The following is a 20,654-nucleotide window of genomic DNA, read 5'->3' as shown; positions in this document are numbered from 1 at the left end:
AGCTGGCAACAGCACAGCTGTGCTAGCAAAGGCGCAATTGTACGATGTGCTGATTTGGTGGCAAATCCAACTTAAGGAGTTCTCATCTGCAAAGTGCTTACCCATAAATATGATCCATAAATATGCATCAATAAATAAAAGTCTTTGTGGGACACCACTGTAAACCTGACCATTAAAACAACTAGACTTTAGAAAACTCTAATGGAGAAGAGGATAAAATTAAGGGAGCAACAGCTGAGATGGATGGAATCTGGATATAAAGCTCCTAATCATCCATTATGAGAATGAAGTGGTGAATACTGAAAAAAGAGCAGCTTAGAAGCAGCCTCCTGCAGCCTGATGTGGTAAAGACATTCACCTGTGTCGGATATAAAGCAACTCCTGCAATGTGTTTATGATGCTTGGCCAGGTCCTACAGTCTGCACGTGGAAGCATGGATTATTGTGTGGTTCCCATAACAGTTATACTAATTTTGACCTCAAGGCCAATGCTACTTGACAAATATTTTTGACTAAGTAATGCTACTAGGGTATTTCAGCATATAAGCTGAGAATATGTTCTTTGAAAGATACAGCACAACTGTGCTCATAGTATTTAAAGCTTTAGATAGAGACATGGATGTTACCTAAATCCAGAAGACAGGGAAGAATTTCTTCTAATTCACATTACATTATGAAAGCTTCCGGTGACATTATAACCAATGGGCTTGTAATAGTCACAGTCTTTCTAGAAATCTTTGGGCATTACAAAACACAATGTTAGAGCCATTTCTGACCATATTTTGGTCAAGATAAGACTGAAACTGTGAACATAAATACAGGTCATTAGCCCTACTTAATCTTTTTTATTGAATAAAGCATTTAACACATGCTGGCATGGCATATTCATTATTAAACTAAAGATTTTCATTTGATACTCAAATTTAGGTGCATAATTATAAAAAAATACTACTAAAGCCTGAATTTCATCTAGGTGTAGCTTTGTATGCTAGAAATACTGATGCATTGAATTTCCTAACATATCAGTAATATTTCAGATTTTTTTCTTTTACAAAATACTATTCCTGAGTATGCACATAATCATTGAAAGAAAATTACTTAAACCAGTCAAGGGGAATTGTTTAGAGGAAAAATGCTCTTTTTCCTAGATAAACATTTATTTTGTAAAAGGCACATTGACTAAATCCAGTTATTTCCCCTCCTTTCAAGAAACTCATAAAGTGCACCACAATTATTTCAGATGGGCTCTGGCAGAATCTCAAAGGCAACTTCTCTCTTCTCTGGTGGAGAAGTGAGAATACCGTCCAGCCCATTTTATTTACAATACCAGTCTTCTAAGAGGATTTCCTCCCAAACATTTGCAGGGAAGTTCACAGAGACAGCAAATCCTAGCTCTCCAAGGCAAATTAATCTTGAAATCCAAGGGTGGAAGCTCATGCAAATTAAATCAGTGTAAACAGTCTTGCTGACTTTCCAAGGACTGAGAATTTTTCTCAAAATCCTAAATTGCATAATCAAACCTGAATGTTCCAATCTTTCTGTTTACTAACATTTTTTTCCTGGAAACAAGCTGCAGACCAAGGTCAAATGTGCTTGGATTTAATACAATTTATCTAACCTAAAAGTGCTAAACATGTCCTGGTCTCACTGTGAATTTTCAGACTGTAATTTGCCTTCAATTCAACTGCTCATACTTGGGGTCTAACACAGTTAAATCTTCAATATATGAGGTCTCTTTGAGGAATAGAAAGCTTAACCTTTATGGAATCACCTTCCCCAAATAAACTGTGTTTGACCACTACTACATTTCACTCATCCAACCTATCACTGATGTAGTAATGCAAGTTCTTTGACAAAAAAGCTAACATTTACCCACTCATGGGATTGCCATCCATCCTCTCTGCTCTGATGCATTTTGTAACTTCTCTAGCAGGGTTAACTGTTCATGCACTAGATGGGGCTCCAGCATTTTTATTACCATAATTACAAAAACCTCATGCATGCAATTCATGGCCTTGCAGGACCTGAAGACCTGAACTGCTCCAAGAAAGATACTCCAAGTATTTAATGGAGATACAGCACAACCTAGCAACCTTCTAATGGGACAACAAACTCCACTTAGATTTCTCAATTTATTATGCTACAAACAAATAAGCGGTGCTGATGAAAGAAGCTGAAAGTTTGTATACGTATCACTAGGACTCTCCTGCTCAATCTAGAGTTGGATTTTTTGGTCAATGTTCCTAAGAACTTGAAACAAACAGCCTCTAGAAGGCAACCCTACATCGTCTCTATACAAGCTTCATAACCATATCATGCAATGTTTGTTGACAACTTTAAAAGGACACAATTTCAATCTTCAAACAATATTATTTGAGAAGTCAGTAAACTGAAACAATTCTAATGTTTCCTGAGGACTAAACAAAAAGGTAATGAAAAGAATCTTTATGTATAACCCATCACATCTGAAAAACAATAGAAAAAAATCCCAACCAAAACAAAACAAAGCCTGCCAACAATGCAAATCTCTAAGAAATGTCTTCCTCTGTGTTTAACCATTTAAGGTACCAGTTTCGCCAACAGTTGGCTACAGGACAAAAAAGTAATTTATTTCTTGGAGGGAAGAGAACTTTAATAAAATACTTTTGTTTCCAGACAGTAATCTCAGGGACAAACAATAGTGGGGACCTGGTTTAGACTGAAACCAGCAGCTGCTAACTTCATTCTTCACATAGTTCTTCATCTGATAGCCATCAAGTGATACTGACCACATATTGCTCCTGACTTTAAGGACTTGCTGCCTTAGATTTTTCTGAAATAATGTATTATTTTCTTAAAAGTAGTTTCAAGATCTTCTTGAAGCCTAAAACTTCATGTGAATAGTATGCTCATTCCCAGAAAGAAATGTAATCTTTAGCGATTTGCTGAGGGAAAGCATAGACAGGAAGAGCTTTCCAAGACTTACCTGACACACAGAGTAATGTCACTATACTTATTTTAAGAATGTTGATTGAGAGTGCAGTATCAGGTACAACTATAAGCCTAGGAAGCTGGTTTCCCACCTTTGTAAAGAAAGCAAAACCTGATAACCACAAATGGTATGTATTTGTTCAGGCCATTGCCAGTTCTATGAAATGCCTGTGCTGTGGCACGGATTTAATTTTATAAGGCTATAATGAAATCAAATTGTGCATTTCAAAAAAAAAATGAAAGACAAGCAAGGAATTTTGAAGAACTCTCAAATGTGGTCTTGAGCATCAGCATAAATTGGACAGCCAAGACATAAACAATTTGCAGAGAGAGTGTGCTGGTGTAGCTCATACACTGAGCTCAGAGCTTGGAAAACACAAAAGCAAGCAAGCAGAAGCTGTCCTGTGAACTGGTCTGAGCTAGTTGTATGGATTAAATGAGGAAGAGACACATAACTAAAGACAGCCTAAAGAAAAATCCAAAGCATTTTAAGGCTGGAAGAATAAATTACTGTGACCATCTTTTCATTTATCTGCATCACCTACCCGATGCAAACAAGATCGATTTTGTGGAAGAATTGTTAAACTTGTATACATCAACTGAACAAATGCTTTCCTACCTACAAAACCCATTCTCCTCGATTGGGTTATCCTTCTAAGGCTTCATATTCAGAAGTTTACAATTTTTCCACTTGAAGTGACTTAACACTGACCTAAACCCCAAGAGAGACACGTAACTGCAAAGAGGTTACAAAGTAAGACTGCTCTTAGTATTTTGTGTTTCCATAGAAGAAAAAGCTCCTCTCGATATAATATTTTGTGTGATTGCAGAAGCCATGCTTATATGCATCATGACAATAATGTAATTACAGCTAGGATACCCCTGGAAAAAATTATTTTTCAATTTTAATGAAAGTTATAATTGAAGTAGAAATACTACATCAGTACATTTGATGTTGCATTAAAGAAAGAAAAAATCCTGCTGCATTTCAGTGAAATTTTAGCACTTTTTAAGCAAATAGTTACCCTCAGTGATTTTCACATTTTATAAGTTGCTTTTGTTCTAGTATGTTATATGAAAACCCCAGAAAACTAGAGGATTTTAAGACTTTTGCTTCTCCTCTCTCTTAGGCCAAATGCACATATGTATTAAATACTCTTACAGGTCCTGTTTTCCAGATTTCTCTGTTTCGCTGCCTTCCACTTGAGTTTCTACATATGTTGTGGAAAACCAGACAGTGAACTGAGCCCTTGTCACCACTGGGTAGCCCAGAATGTCACTTCTTCTGGTTCATGTAACGACTCTTCTTCTAACATCCTTCCAAAAAGGATTTCCTCTTTTTGTCATACCACAGCGCTAACTCAATCTGTTTGCAAATAACACTCATGTCTCCTCTTCCTGCACCATTCACCACTTAGACCCTTCCCATTAGTATTTGATTTCCACTTGTATTCATGCATTTTGTGGTTTTTCCCTAACATAGTTCAAACTATTTAAAATACATTAAAAAAAAATCAAATCCAGTGATTGCAAATTTCTCCATCTCAGCACCAACTTCAGAGTTAAGCATACTCCTCATGAGCCCACAATCAGTCTCTGAAAGGCCCTATCTGAGCACTTCGCATTTGCTAACGTGTCTTTTTGAAAAGGTACTTACTGACATAGTGGCAATGTCATCTAGAACTTATTTCCAAAACTTATATAGAAAGAATCTTATGCAAGACATCATCAAGAGCTTAATTAGAGTGAAAAATTAAAGCACATCTTCTGCTTTCCCACCAAGACAGTTACTCTTTCAATGAAGGGTATCAGATTGGTTACACTTGATTTTCTCTTGAAATTGTTTGTTTCTTGTTTTGAGACTTGAATAGCCACAAGTCCCAACCCTTTGACAGTCCCTATTCTTGTAATTTGATCATGTAGCATGTCTTTCCAGACAGAGAACAGTTTCTAGTGATAGAATTGACAGATTTCTATTAAAGCAGAAAACTAGATAAACCAATAAAGATACAGTATAGTAGATTAACAGACTTTTAAACTACAACTACTTACTTTCTTCTGACCTGCTCTTTCTATCAGCTATCAAGAAGCATACAAGTTATCTTCTGAGATCAAAGCAGTGTTGAATTCTACAGATTGTCCTCTGCTATTTCTCATTTCCCAATTAACACAGCACGCCTTCAGCTTTTCCTTCTTCCTCTGACCTCTAACAGAACCTGTCCTGTTGTCTTCTACTGCTGCTTGCATTGATTGTAACTGACTTTATTCTCCTTCTGCCTTTCCCAATATGCTTGTGCCATCCTTTTATACTGACCTTTAGGAACTATCTCCACTTCTGGCACTAGTGTCTTTTCGACTACAATCAAATACAGTCAAAATGGCCTCTTATTACACTTCCCAACCTTCCTCTGTGTGAGGATAGCTTGATGATCTGCATTAAATACAGTAGTTTTGAATAACAGAAGTTCCATTTGTTTTTTGGACAATTTCTTTTTTTTCAGTTAGTTTAACTTTTTTTTTTTTGTTTACCTATGAACACAGCAAATTCTCAAGAAATAACTGCTTTCCATTTCTGCAGGGGGTAGTAACAGCAGCATCACAGCTCTCTTAGTCCCCCATTCTTCACATGAAGAATGATGTTTCTACCTAGGCCTACCTAGGCTGATAGCCTAGGAAGAAACATTTTTCGCTCTTAATATGACCACCATGTTCCCAGAAAGACACCTGAAAGGACAAAGTACTGTCAGCTTCTTTAGAAGGTCTTATTTTGAGAACCATTCTTCCTAATCAGCTCATTCTATTCTAAAAAATAAAGTTTTATATGTTTCAAGAGAACTTCAAAATAGCATTCTTAAATCACAATTCCTTGTCTTGGGACACAACTGTTTCTCAGTGCATCTGTAATGATTTCTGGTAGGCTGCTTCCCAAAGAGACTAGTAGGGCAGGGTAAGACTCGAGTACCTAAGAATGATTAGAATAAAGTAAAAGCCACAGACAGGACAGGTTACATAAACACATTTTAGAAAAGAAACTATTTGGTAAAGGCATTATTTTTAGGTGAGTTATCTGAAGAACTTCCTTGTCTAAAATAAATTACTGTTAACCTTGCACCCCATCTTTAGAAGGCACCTCAAGTTGAAAGGTACAGCAAGTTACAAGGCAATCCAGCCTAAATGATAGTTTTGGAAAATCTAGTCTTCTTTTCAACTGCAGGAGCCATTCAGCTTTTCCTGCTGCACAGATACCATTCCACTAGGATATACTTTTTACAGGTACATTAAAAAACCATACTGTAACAGTACAAAAATGTTTCTTTCCGTTTCCATTGTTGAATCCAGAATCACAATTTTAGGGCAGAATGATTCTGCCTAGCTTGTTCCTCTATTAGACTTGCCCTCAAGTCTCAGAAGCTCTCATGCTTGGGAACTCCACATTTGCTGGCACTGTGATTCCTCGCTTCAATACTCCACTGGCCCTACTTAGAAGAGTACTGCCTTTGCTACTGCTGAAGAAAAGACAATGGCTTTGATCAGCTCAGCAGCCTCAACCTATGAACAAGTATGCAATACCATTTAAAAAGAATTATAATTTGTAAACACAAGTTCTGAAACTGTTGCACACAGGAACATTCTGACTGTCCTCTCTACTACATTCAATTTGTAATTTTAGTTTTGCATTTCGCCAAATCTCTGACAGATGACAACATAAAATTATTGTCATGAGCTGCTTATTTGAAATAATTTATTTCCTGACATAGATCAATGTTTCTGTGAACACAAGGCAAATAAGCAATTCCTTGAACAGGAACCTGTACCTGTGTTTTGAACTAAAGGAGGTACCTTATTCTAAGTAAAGAATTCCTCGAAGGGGATCAAAAAAGTAAACCATAACACTGGTTACAAAAAGGTGCTAAATTAATGTTTCATTATATTTTTCCATATTTTTTATGCACTTCTGAAATTCAGATGAATAGCAAACGTTTTAATACTGCTACCATAAAAAGCCTAGGACTGCACATCCTATCAAGGATGTTGCAAGTATTTCTCTTGTGCTTGCACAGACCTGTTACCTGTTTTTTCAATTACATGAGGAAGCATTTCTCTGAAACTATTTCAGAAAAATGGGACTTCCACTGACTATCATATCAAAGCAGATATAGTAGTATTTAGTAAGGTTGAGAAGCCTACTAAGCACATAAACCCACTATTTATGAAGCAGCTCTGCAAACACAATGTGTGTTTTCTTATCCAGGTGGCACATTTTAGCTATTCAGCATATTTGTACCAGTAGAAGTCCCACTCACAGAATTTAGTTAACAGTACTCTTGCTAAGTTAGAATGGCTAAAATCTAGCTCTCTAATTATTTATTATGCTGGCTTTACTCAAAAAAGTAACATTTTTACTGTATACTAACACAGAGACTTTTCCAACTCTTTTGTAATATAAATAACATAATTAAATTCAGTTAAATTCTGGAAAAACACTGTTTTAATAATGCACAACTGTAGATCTTTTGCAGTATCAGCTTTCTTGTCAAAAACACTTCACAAAGTATTCTCTTATGTACCACAGAGAGATTTCTACCAGGCTTGCTGAGAAGTATTTACAGTAATAACTGTCACTGTAAAAGGCCAGGGTTTTGTTTACTTTCTTGGTGAAGAACTGATCAATCATCTTTCCACAGGAATCACTGCAACGTCACCAGACATTACAGCCCCAAAACAATCACTGTGGCAAGGTAGGAGTAACTCCTCCCATGAGCAGAGCAGCACACTGCCTTCACACAGTACATGCACCCTCGGGAGGAAAGCGAAGAGACAACAGACCTTCGGTGTTACCTATTTGTCTCTCTAGATCTGCTGCCTCATCTGGTGTTGCGCGGGGGAGGACACCAGGATCACTGAAACTAGTACGCAGCAGGGTCCCCATCACGAAAAAGAAAAGAATCCCACCAATTGCAGGTATAGCAGGCGTAATCTTCTCTGACAAATATGGGCAACTGGAAAAAGAAAAAGAGTCAACAATCAACAACACATAATGCAATTTGCTCTCAAAAACTGTTTACCTCTATAAATGCACGTGAAGAATTCACTTTCTTCTCTTGATACATTACTAGCTTTGGAATGTTTATTGAAGCTGAAATTTCTTTGTATATGTTCATGACACTTCTGCAGTTTTCCATAACATGCTCGATATAATAAAGGCACACGAAGCATAATAACAACCTCACTATATACAATACTCATTTATGTAAGAAAATAAAATATTTTTATCACAGCATAGTAAGCTTATATATTTCTTCATCTGCTGCCCAATTACATAAAAGTAAATTGGGCAGAGAAAGGGGAAATAACCTGAAGAAGCCCATAGCATGAAGAAATAAGCCACACTGAAAGATATCATTAAGTCTATAAAATGGATTTATCATCCACCAGAAAGATGGTGCTCAAGAATATGCAACACATTCCTTTAACAGTCTTGGTGTATACCAGTATTGTAACATCTCTACTGTTTTTCTTTTTTAACCCATTACTTGTAACTTAGTAAATTTGTTTGCTCATTTACAGAGTAAGAAGAATGCAAATGACAGTTCAACATACCTGGGAGCAAACAATCCAAGGGCATCATCAACAGCCCTTGACCAGGGCAAAAATGACTCTATGTTTACCAGATTTACAATATACATGCAGGGTTTAAGACTGCATTACAGTTTAAGCAAATTTTCCCCTGTGCTTCATATATGATTAAATCAAAATGGACAGAAACACTGGAATCCAACCAATACACAAATATAAGTATCTCTTTACAGCTCTGCAAAAAGAATGGATATGAACACTTGGACATTACAGAAGCACTGCAGCACCATCTTAGAAAATACACAGGCTGAGGACTCTCTTCATAGCTCTTACATTAAGTAGGTGTATGTAGAACACCAAGTTGGCTTCATGTACTTCTGGTGTCAGCATAAGAAGTCATAAAATAAGCCTAAAAACAGATGTCAACAATCAACACATTCTAGGCCTTAGGGCTTCATCTAAAGTTTCTAGGTATCGATCAAGTTTAATTAATGTTATCTTCCCTTTTTCTGCTGACTGCCTTAAATGATGATTCAGACATGCAAGCTTTTGCACTGCAAGTCAGATAACCTCACTGGAATGTTAACTCTAAGCAAGCGATGACAATGTCAGCTCCACTGTCCATCACTTCTGCAACAGGATGGGGAAAAAATGGAAACACTTTTCATACCAGCTGCCATGTACAAAGCATTTATCTCCCCACATAACCCTATTAAAAATACTTGGCTGCTTCACCAAACCTAGGGGGTTTCATGGATGCAGTGAGTCCATATGCATTACATGGTGCACACCATAACAAATGGTAATTATCTCTTCCTACATTAATGCGGTACTACAGGTGCAGCAAGTTACAAAAGATTAAAAAGACAACTGGGTATTAAAGGTGAGCACCAAGAGATACTGGGGTTTCACATAACAAATTGAAATACTAGGAAACATCCTTCAAATGTATGCTTTTAGGAAGATCTTCAAAGATCCAGATTTATGAAATCAGTGCTAGCTAAAGGAAGCAGCAGCAAAATGTAAGCTTTGGTAGCTATAAGCCGTGCTCCTCTCATGTCGGGAGAAACCGGTCAGAACGAACAGCCAAAGAGAAGCTTTCATACTGCATGAATGTCCTACTGCTCAATTTATTTCTCGCCACAAAGGACTACTGAAATCAAAACCACTGTAATGTGCTCAGAGAAGAGTACAGATAGGCTGCAAGAACATATTTTTAAAAGGATGAGAGGGAACATGTACATTAATGAACACTAAATATAGCACAGTTCTCTCACTCTTCTGTTGCATTATTCATTACACGTACCCAAGAAATTGCAACTATGCTGAAGTGTGTTGACCAAACAAGAGCTGTATGTGTGTGAAAGGTAGCATGAGATAATCTCAGGGTAGTGCAGTAGGCACAGTACAATTTCAACACTTGCCAACACAAAACCAGCAATGGCATTACATACACAAATTCTCACTGATACTCACAGGATGGAAACTAAGGGCCATCATGACTCTAACATTTCCTTTTAACAGTAATTCCATACGAAAATTGGTAGAAAGAAAAAACTGATGTGCTGAAATACTAAGAAAGACCAATACTGCTGAGAAGTGATGTTTTCAGTATAGTAAAAAAGCACAGAAAAATCTCTCTCTGCCTTGCTGAACCAAGTCCATCTGCAGTGAAAAAATCCCTACCCTCAAAGCCCTGTATAATATTCACAATAAGCAAGTGTGAGGTAATCTGCTTTGCCTAAAGTTGCTTTCAAGGTTTAACAACATGTATTTTACCACCTTTGACTTGAAATTAATTCAGCAATAATGCAGAAAAGACTGAAGATGGCATCTTTGGGAATAATAGCCAAGTAATATTCCACCAATTAAAAATATTTCAAGCTGAGAAACCAGTTTCTTACTCCTCTTTAGAGAGATTCAGACAGTAAGTCTGCGCTGGACCATTAAATACAGTCTGATTTATGTACAGACCATATAATATTACATGGGCTTGCAGAGAGCTCAATTAAATCTCTCCTTTAAAAACATCCAATTAATTTTTGAAATACTTGTGAGATAAATCTAAAAAAAAACAAACCAAACAAAAGCCAGCAGATACCATTAGACCTTTTTCTTCACATTTGTTTAAAAAAAGGGGATATAACAAATGTATTTGTACTGCTACATTAAGTCAATATTATTTTAAACACTTCTAGTGTTACTACTTTTAGAATTGTCAAATACTGAACACAGAAAAATATTATCCCTCATATTTGCTCAGATTCCTTAATTAATTTAATTGAGGATGGAAGCTTTAGCTGAGGAAGGAAAGCTTCAGGCAGCAGCTTTCCTCAGATACTACAAGAAGTATCTTTTTTGGAAGGTATTTTCAGTGTGTTTTTAAAGGAAACATTAGTGGGTATTTCCTGACAGCAAATTTCAGAATTTTCCCTGCAGAGGGACTCCCTGTGCAGAGACCTGCCCGCTGCCAGTAGCACTTTGATAAACAGCAGAGAGCTCCAGGACAGATGTCTGTCCTACCACAGAGCAAGCAGTGACAAACCTTTTCCAATTGGCACTTGGTAACAACTAGATGTGAACTGGCATCCTCAGTTTACATCTTAGGGTAAAACAGTTGTTTTTAATCAGCATCTGAAAGGACAGCAAGTACTAACTAGGTCTATCCCAGAAAACACATTTTTAGAAACTATTACTAGACCACAGACCCCAATAGAAACTGTTACTGTGAAAATAGCTTTTTCAGATAAAAATGTTTGGATCCGCATACAGCAAACTGTAACATAACTTGAAGTTTTGAATTAATTGAGAACTTTGATACTTTTAGCCCTGCTTTTTGCTTGGCTTCTCAGCTGCTTTTTTGAAGCATCATGTGAAAGTTTGCACGAGTGTAGGAGGGAAATAAAATCTGGTGGAAGACTAGTCTGTCACAGCTCGATAAAAATAAAAACACCCTGGCACAGAGGAGATAATTATCAAGCATCACCCCTGTGAACAAAGGATGCAGGGGAAGTACAAAAGCAACTCTTACCACCCAGCAGCCTTAGTAACTGTGTAACCACACTCCCTGTGGCTACTGAGATCAGCAGAAAAATACACATAGAAACTGTGCTGAGGAGCACAGAGTCCTACAACCTTCGAGCATTGTCATTAGAAAAGGGGAGGAAAGAAAAAAAGTCTCCTGAAGGCCTTTCCTGGAAAGATGACTGCTTTCCTGAAAGGTTCACTGACAGTTATTCACTGATGGGGAGACTCAGTACATGACAAATCTATCCAGTATGGGTATCTGGAGAGAGGCTGAGCCTTTTTTTTTTTTTTTTTTTTTTTAAGGGTTTTATACGTTGAAAATTTAAATTAATATTTGCTCAGTTGGCATGCAGAAAACAATAAAAGTACAAATTTAATGCAAAGATGAAATAGCTATCACACTTAATTACACTAATTTAAAAAAACCCAACCCTACAAGCTTGGCTTGCAAGACTGCTAAGAGGATACACTATGTCAAGCTGCTCATCAATATAAAACTCTTTGTAGCAGACATATGTACCCTAGGAAAAATATAAATATAGTTGAGCAATGTAACATAAACAAATAAAATTATTGTCCCTTTTCCTGCATCATCAGCTTCATTTCTGGTTTTACACGTAGTGCCTGTTCAATACACCAGTGGCTACTGGCATGCAGGTGATGTCCAGCAGAAGGCTGGCACTGTGCACCCTGGGTTCAGCTCCATGTGTTACAAGTCAACATCAAAATGAGACTGGGCTGCTTTCTTTAAACTAGCCCAAGGGGTTTGTTGTTTCTACTTCCACTCTCATTTATGGCTCTTCTCAGCTTACCCTTCATTTCAACTCTACTGCATCACTGCTCCAAGACACTGTCCCAAACTTCTGTCCTTATGTCATCAAAAATCTTCATCAGGTTCTTTTGTGAGCGAAATTAGTTTACTAAAGTGTATGAAAATGGTGCTATTTTTTTAACTTATCTTTGTGTCACTCTAACAAACCAAACATGCGCTTGAAAAGGCTATTGGCACAAAGCAAGGGAGAAGGAAGCACACATGAAACCACAGGGAGAGGGAAATTTGGATGGTGGGAGGAGACCTAGTTTCAGCAGCTGTCAGTAAGGTTTTCATTCAAACCACAGCCTCTTGTGAAACCATGTTCTAACCTTGACCTCTTCCAATTTAGAGATGGCAACAGAATGCCCATATATAGATAGATTAAAGGCACAGCAAGACTCTGGGCTAGAAGAACAAAAATAGTTTATAACTTATTTTTCTAATGATAAGTTGCCAGTGCAACCAAGGACATGCATGAAGAGCAACACAGGCAGAGGAAGACGTAAAGATGGGCAAAACTTGAGGGCACAGCAAAATCCTTGGAGGCTGCTGCCTGATGAAGAATTTATAAAGATAAACAGGACAAAAAGAATGATCAGAGTGAAATACTTTAACTATCATGGGGTTTGGAGGCTTCCTTTTTTTTACTTGTTTTTTTTCAGAAGCATGCTGTTGGCACACAAAAAATGTAGTATTATTTGAGTATAGATTAGTCCAAATAATGTAAATTCCTAACAAGATTAGCTAAGGAAGTTTTGCATTAGTTTCCTACATCTGCTTCATTCTTTTGTACAGCTTTTTAAATCCCTATTGAATTGTTTTAAGGGATATTAAGGAACACAGAGATTGATTTCAATAGGATTTGAAATTCACTTTTACAAAATTAATGTATTTCATTATTATTTGTTTTGTGCTTTCTAAGTCATACACTCTTTCATTTTACAATGGCAAAGCAGCTTCAAAAACTTACTTGATAAAATACAAGACAAAAATCACTCTTCTGACACTTTGCTTCATTTTAAATTAAGGAAATCTGGAATGTTGCAAGCATGTGAAGACTATGGAAAACAGAATAGTTGTCAAACAAAAGGCAGAATGACAACAGGAACAGAATCAATAGTCAGAATACTACCTCCACATCATCTTAATAATCTAAAATATTATGTCTTAATCAGAAAGACATATTTATCGAATGGATTCAGATGAGAGCCATTGTCAATTTATTCTCTATTTTACAGTATTAGATACACCTTATTTTTTTTGATACTTGCTATATTTCTAATTCAATTTAAAATTAATTCTAATTGAAAATAATTTTTAAGTGGACACACATATAAACTAATAGTGATTCTAGTGTGTAACTAAGTATCCTAGCCTCAACCAGCATGTAGACATGATTACTTAAAACAAAGATTAATATGATGAAATCGCACACATTACTGAACCAGCATGATCCTTAAACCTAATAAGGCAAGTGCTTCATAGGTTCACTCCAACCTACTACAAAATAAAATTAACTTAACATTCCCCTGAACAGCAAAAGCTCAACAATTGGTCTTTGAAGTCTGATGCAGAAACTGGATGCAGTTTGGTCTTTAAAGCTGCTCAAACCCATGAGCAATTACTAAGAATGAGGGAATTCAGGGACCTCTCTCCTCTGGTTCAAATCTGCAAGCATTCAATGGAACTCCTTACAGCACTGACTCCATTAAATTGTAATGCATTACCATTGAAGTAAGATGTACGCTGCTTGCATTTGGATGTAGGAGTTCAGATGAAGCAAAGCAAGCACTCTTGATTAGGACATTGTAGAAGGCAAACTCTCTCCTACAAGTAAAGATCTCAAGATCTCCAATGTAGCACATATACAACAATCAAATTAACAGCCTTACATGACCTCCCAATTTTTATTGCTAAATGAATTAATTCTATTGATCCGCTGTCAAACTCCAAAGCTGGAATAAATAAAATGCATAATGCAAAATGAACCTATCTGCAAAACAGATGTGATTACTGAAGCTCCTGCAAGGGCAATTATATCTCACTTTGTTCTAGAAGTAAGGAACATCTTTGTTTTACAAAACACTATTTTAAAAACTTTGATTCCATCAACTGTTGACCAGAAATTTCCAAGCAAGGTAGTAAGAAAAGGGGGAATGTCTACCAAACTGGTAGATACAGTGAATGTCTGACTTACTAGAAATGCAAGTATAACACATTCTCAAAAAACAAACTTAGAAAAGGCATAGCTTCCAAACATGCAGCAAACTGAAGTCTTGCTTTATTGCTATTTCTGTTCCCTAATTACTTACTTGAAAAACTAAAAATATATTTGTACTTAAAATTTCCAGTTTTGCATGCAGTGCAAGAATTGGTTTTCATAATCTAAGACCACCAATCAATGAATTCCACTAAATACATAAACTTGTGATTTCTTTTAAACAGCCCATATAGAACACTTTCTTTCCTGTTGTGCTTCATATTGCTTCCTTATTACCTCTTATTATTTCCTGTTATGTGATTTTATAACTAAACCATCAGGTTAATCCCAAGTACTAATGAACCGAAATTAAAACTGGGACAAAACAAGCGGAAATGCTTTACGCCACAACTAAGTCCCTAAAGGAGTGTGAGCTTTGAGATGATTTTTCACAGGATCCTCTGGAAACTGAAGCACACACAAATAAGCTGATGCCAGTTATTGGACTCTGAGCTTTCAATGAGCCATAGCTTGTTTTCACCCTCCCCAGTCTATACGGTCTAAAGGCTAGATGTAAAGCCTAGCTCTTGCTGAAGGGCAAAGGCCTTTCAATGCAATCCCTACCTCTGGCCACACTCCACTGTCACTTACCCTGTACAGTACAAATGAGCTGGCTAACACTGAGTTAAAATAGAAGAATTGATCTTCATCTGTTCCCTTTTCCCAAAAAAAAACAAACCCACCAAACAAAAAAAATTCCCAAAAATATTCATTTTCTGTTTGATCAATTTCCCAAACAATTTAATTCACTGTGCAATTAATGAGTGCCAGAGAACAGGTAGGAGCACACAGAAGGCAGGATGAAGTTCAACTGTGATTTCTAGATCCACTCAGCTGCTATGTGGAAATCCCACCCATAATCATAATCTTAGGAATAGTGGATCCTATGTCCTATTGCCATGATTTCACCTGGCAGGTATCTAAACTCCACACAGTTGCTCATTTACCCTGGATTATTTTTTTTTTTTACTCTTCTTTTCTCTGTAGTTCTCTGTATCACAAGTCTTTTGTATAGAACACACAAATGAACTTTCATCTAAAATACAGTAAAAAAATATTTACATTTAACTTCTCAGCAAAAGCCACTATAAAAAAAGCCTTTGAATATTCATTGAAAAGCAGATACAGCACTTCCTAGGGCTCCTTTATTTATAAAAATGGAGAATTGATAATGCTACCCATGCTACATATCAAAAGTATATATCACATTGTTATAAATAGAGCAACAGGAAACATAAAGCGAGGAGGAGGATAAAACCAAGAGAGCTTAATCTCCTCTTCCCGAAAAGAAGCAGAACTGAGCAATTCAGCAACTTGATCATAGAAAGACTCAAGAGGCTTGTTTGTAGTAACTTCACTGCCACGGGTCTCCACAAGTGCCAAAGGAGTTTTACCTGAAATGGCATCCTTTGCTTTCTCCTGCTGCCTCCTCACAGTCTCGTGTGAATCTCTTGTCCCACACTTAGCACTCATTGGAGAGGCAGACTGGCATACTGCAGGCTACTTCAGACTAAAAAAAACCCCAACAACTAATTTGCACTCATGATTCCTAAGCAGCACCAGATCTCCATATCTAAAAATGGGTCAGTTTAAATATATCAACTTGCAAAGACCAGCTTGAGGCAAATAATTTATTTCATAGAAAAAGTAAAGCACACAGTGCTTCATCTACACAGAGAGCATCACCACTACAAATATTTGGATTAGCAATATAATTGAAACAACTAGGAATAGCTGTTTACTGTTTTGCCTTAAAACTGAGATTTGGGTGCAAGTCACAGAAGTCCAGGCATGAAAAGTTTAAGAAATACATTGCTTCTGCTTTCATTTGCAAGAAAGATTGCTTCTGAATCACCAGAGTTTAACAATGTCATAGCATTTAATTACCTTCAGGGATGTGTGCAGAAAAGACTGCAGTGTTTGATAAAGCAACACTTTTGTCTGAGTAGTTCCTTTATTGAAGACATTTAAATGCTCTTTCTAGAGTTCTATGTTAAATACTTATCAAACCTAGATAAGCGTGTTCAAATTGAAAATCAGTGGCTTTATCATATTATACTTTTCTCTGTACTTCCACAAACACATCATCGAGGGGCACTTTCCTCTTGGGAAAGGCCATTGACTGAAATTATTAATTTCATAGTCTCTTCCTGAATACTTCTATAATTCACCAAAAGTTATTTCTACCATACATCAGTGCTGCATTAAATTAGGTGATTAATAATTAATAATTCTGTATTAAATAAAGGTGATTAAATCATCCATTTAAATAAGAAAAAACATATTCCAGCATATTCTCTCTTAAGCCAGCAACATCAAGAAATACAGATCACAGAAAAGTACAATTAAGTTATCATACAAATGTTACTCCAAAAATTAAAAACTAAGGATGAAAATCATCCCTGTGAATGGTTTAAAGTTCAGGGTATCACAGAAGATTCTGTAGCAAGTGCAACAACAAAAAAATTTCCACATTTAAAATAATTATGCTCTTCCCACAAATGTCACTTAAGAACTACAGTTGTAGTTGTAACTTTACACTTACATAACATCCAGTAACCAAGTATTTTGACTGCTAATGCATAAACCAGATCTGAACGTAAAATGAACAAAGAAATGCCCAGTTTTTACAGTTTCTTTAAAATATTTTGTTCAAAATTCCCACTCAGTTTTAATTTTTTTGTCATATGCAAATTTCCTTTAATATTGCTTCACTGAGATTTTCAAGCCTTTTCCCAACTAATATGCTATTTTGTCCAGTAATTATCACAACTCCTAATTTTAATGTAAACCAAAATAGGATTTCAAGTAGGGGAGATTAACAAACACAGGGTGTTACTGCTATCCTTCTTTGAAAATGTAATTTAGTTCTTCAATTTAACATGTCTATTTTTGTCAGACTGCCAAAACTTCTAAAAATTGTCACAAGAAGGTGAAACAAAGAAAAGGTCTTTGTTACATCCACTGTGACTATAAACTTCAAATTCTTTTCTTCTTCTAACATTTCAATTATGCAACTTGCTAGCACCTGTATATGACATGATCCCCACTGAAGGAATACTTTTTTTGCTAGTATTTATACAGGCATCAGCAGACAGCTTTGCAAGTGGAATGATGTGAACTTTCTCCTTAAGGCAAATCAACCATGAGAATCAGAGAAAAGCTCAGTTACTTCATTGTTCCCAGAATATACTCTCTGGAATTGCAACACAAGATTTATTCCCCATCTTTCCACTGTCAAACGTGTTCTGCTGTCCACCTTCCAGTTTCAGATGCTGACATAAAAACCATTCCCACAGTCGCTCTCAACCATGCAAAAACCACACCAAGTCTTGCTCTTCACTTTGGCACTTTTACATAAACAGGAAAACAGTGGGGCACGAAGCTAAATAGCAATGGAAATCTTTTGAATACCCAAAACAATTGCACAGAAGCTAAAATAAAACAAATGTTGCAACTGGCTGTACAAAATGACATCACATTACAGCCTGTGTCTCCGTAGTGCGCCATCTCTAACGTACATCAGCGATGTGCAATCTATTTCACTGAGTCCTTCGAGCACTGATATCATGAGCTCCACCTTTTGCCGCGGTGTCCTGTCTTTAACAAATTTTGCAGCTTTAGCCAGTCCCTCAGACTCTCTCCTGGCTGAGAAGCTGCCCGAGCCCTTTTGCCAAATCTAAATGCACATATTCCTCATGCACCAGATATTCCTCATGCACCAGAGGGGAGCTGCCGATTTTACAACACTCCACCATTGTCCCAATTTATCTGGGGATATTCGCCACTGAATTTCAAGAGAAGCTGCTACCCTGGGTTAATCAGTGGCTTCATACACAGCAACACAAACCGACCGTAATCAGGAGGAAGATCCAGAGTTTGGTAACCTTCTACAGCTTCTTCTAAACTGTCTTCTGATTGCATCTATTCTCCATGGCAAAACTTGCCTTTCATGTTGGCAGAACATACTACAGCCAAAGACATGAGCTACATGGAACTAAGAAGCATGCTGATTATGTCACTTCAAATAGCTACACTAAATGAAAGGATAAATGACCAATGTGTTGCTCTTCCTTCCTGTGTCCCTTACATGACAACAAAGTTCAGGAGTTTTCAGGTTTGTGCCCAATTTCTGAATAGTTTTTCTATGAAAAGGTGCAACATAATGTGGATTTATAGCATTTTCTGTCTGCAAGTGTTCAGAAAGGAGCAACGTTGGTACATCTAGCTCCTAGTTCTAAAAATTACACTAAAGCTCATGGTGAATAAATGACAGAGCAAAGTGTACATCCAACACTGCAGCAAAGTAAGCAATTTCTACTTACAAGTAAAGGACAGACCAGGAGCACAAGCTTCTGTTTCCTCACAGGTATACAAAACCCCTTTTTCCTAGATCACTTCCATTCTTTTCTCATATTTCACAGTTTGTCTGATACATTTCTGTTCTGTTAATGAAGTCAAAGTTTACAAGGATACAGAAGATTATGATGAGATTTTGCTGAATGGATGAAAAAAGGACTGAAGACTATGCATCTTAAAAAAACAAGACATTATATTAAACCACACTCTAACCTAGAGAGAAACTTCTCTTTCAAATTTATGTTAATTAAAATGCTAAACATTACATTTTTGACCTGAACTGCAATACAACATTAATAACCTCGATGTCCCAAATACATACTAACAACCTTGCTTAAAACACGCAGAAAATACTAGGGCTGGAGGGAAATAGAAGTGAACATGCAAGAGCTACGAGTACAATTATTCTATTCAGAAAAGCTACAAACCTTAAAAGAGCAAGCAACATGGCAAATACCAAGTCACCAGTACAGCTGTATTCATTCTCCCTAAAGATTTTTAATGCAACTACTCTTGATTTAAAATTCATAGCCACAAATTCATATGAGCCCTATTACTGGTGTCTTGAATCCTCACCAACACTGAGAAATACTAAGATAAGAGCTCTCTGCAATTTTTCAGTCTGTCAGAATAGTAAAGAGCCATTAAAATGTAATAGTCCACATCTGCCAACCCAGAACCACTGCCAGGCTTGTGTTTCAGGCTCATGTACTACGCAAAGGGTATGATCATCTCACTGTGAGCATCCTCAGGACAGCACTAATCTCCCTCTTTGAACATGAATGCATTCTGCTGCTTCTCAACAGCAGTGATAATTATTCATAGCATCTTCAGCTGTATTTTGTTCTGTAACCTAAAAAAAAGAGTAAACACTTGTTCTGAAAGCCTGTCCTACCCCAGGGTAAGGTTCCAGGAAAAGGACAGCATTTAGGAACATGATTAACACTGACTGTAATAGAACCTAGTGTCCATATGAATCCAGTCTTTGTGAGAGTTTCATTCATTCGTACTTTATTAACCCCTTCTCTCTTGTTCACGGAAACATACATAAAACTGACAAAAATAATTAAAACATCTGTAGGCACACCGCCCTTGACAAAAACCTCTCAAGGTATTTCTCATATGGTACTGAAGAACTAAATTATATATTAAATCCCTATGCCAAAGTAATCAGCAAAAGCAAGCAAAAGGCAAACAAAGGCCCTGGCAGCATTACTGGCCAGAAGCAGTCTATTAGGGTCAAACTGGTATAGGGAAGTGTCTAGATTACAAAATAAGTACTGAAATTATCTTTGAAATATATGGCGTGAACCCCCCAGTTGTTAATATGCTACATTACAACCCTACAGTGCAATCATCTCTATTTTGTATATGATGTTATAATATTCACACTAAAATTAGCTAAAACTATATATGCATTTCAAAACAACAAAGAAGCATTCCTTATTTTTTGAACTACTCTGCAGTCATATGTTTGTAGCTTAGCCAACCCTCTGCAGCTGCTTCGACACCATGCCAATGCCTTCACTTCCTCAGCCTTCCTATCCTTAGGAAACAATCTCTGGAGACCTAATGAGTATTGCACAAACAATACTGTATCCTCCAACTGTTGCTAAATGCAAAATCCATCTTTGCTTCTTTTGTTTCT

At 36.8% G+C, this 20,654-nt stretch overlaps 1 protein-coding gene across 6 annotated transcripts in view; it reads right to left on the bottom strand.

Moving 5' to 3' along the window:
- Window positions 1-20,654, bottom strand: part of ZDHHC14 (zinc finger DHHC-type palmitoyltransferase 14) — a 93,970-nt gene that overhangs the window by 33,456 nt on the left and 39,860 nt on the right. For 4 of the 6 annotated variants that reach the window (XM_068184677.1, XM_068184679.1, XM_068184681.1 and 1 more), the window contains exon 2: window positions 7,797-7,969. In XM_068184677.1, the coding sequence (XP_068040778.1) occupies window positions 7,797-7,969 (173 nt within the window). The remainder of the gene's footprint in view (window positions 1-7,796; window positions 7,970-20,654) is intronic. The other 2 variants (XM_068184678.1, XM_068184680.1) reach the window with 1 other exon arrangement.

The sequence above is a fragment of the Anomalospiza imberbis genome, chromosome 3 (assembly GCF_031753505.1).
Source record: "Anomalospiza imberbis isolate Cuckoo-Finch-1a 21T00152 chromosome 3, ASM3175350v1, whole genome shotgun sequence".
In the NCBI taxonomy this organism is placed as follows: Eukaryota; Metazoa; Chordata; class Aves; order Passeriformes; family Viduidae; genus Anomalospiza; species Anomalospiza imberbis.
Note: the sequence above shows the minus strand (reverse complement) of the source record. Positions and strands in the feature narration are given on the sequence as shown.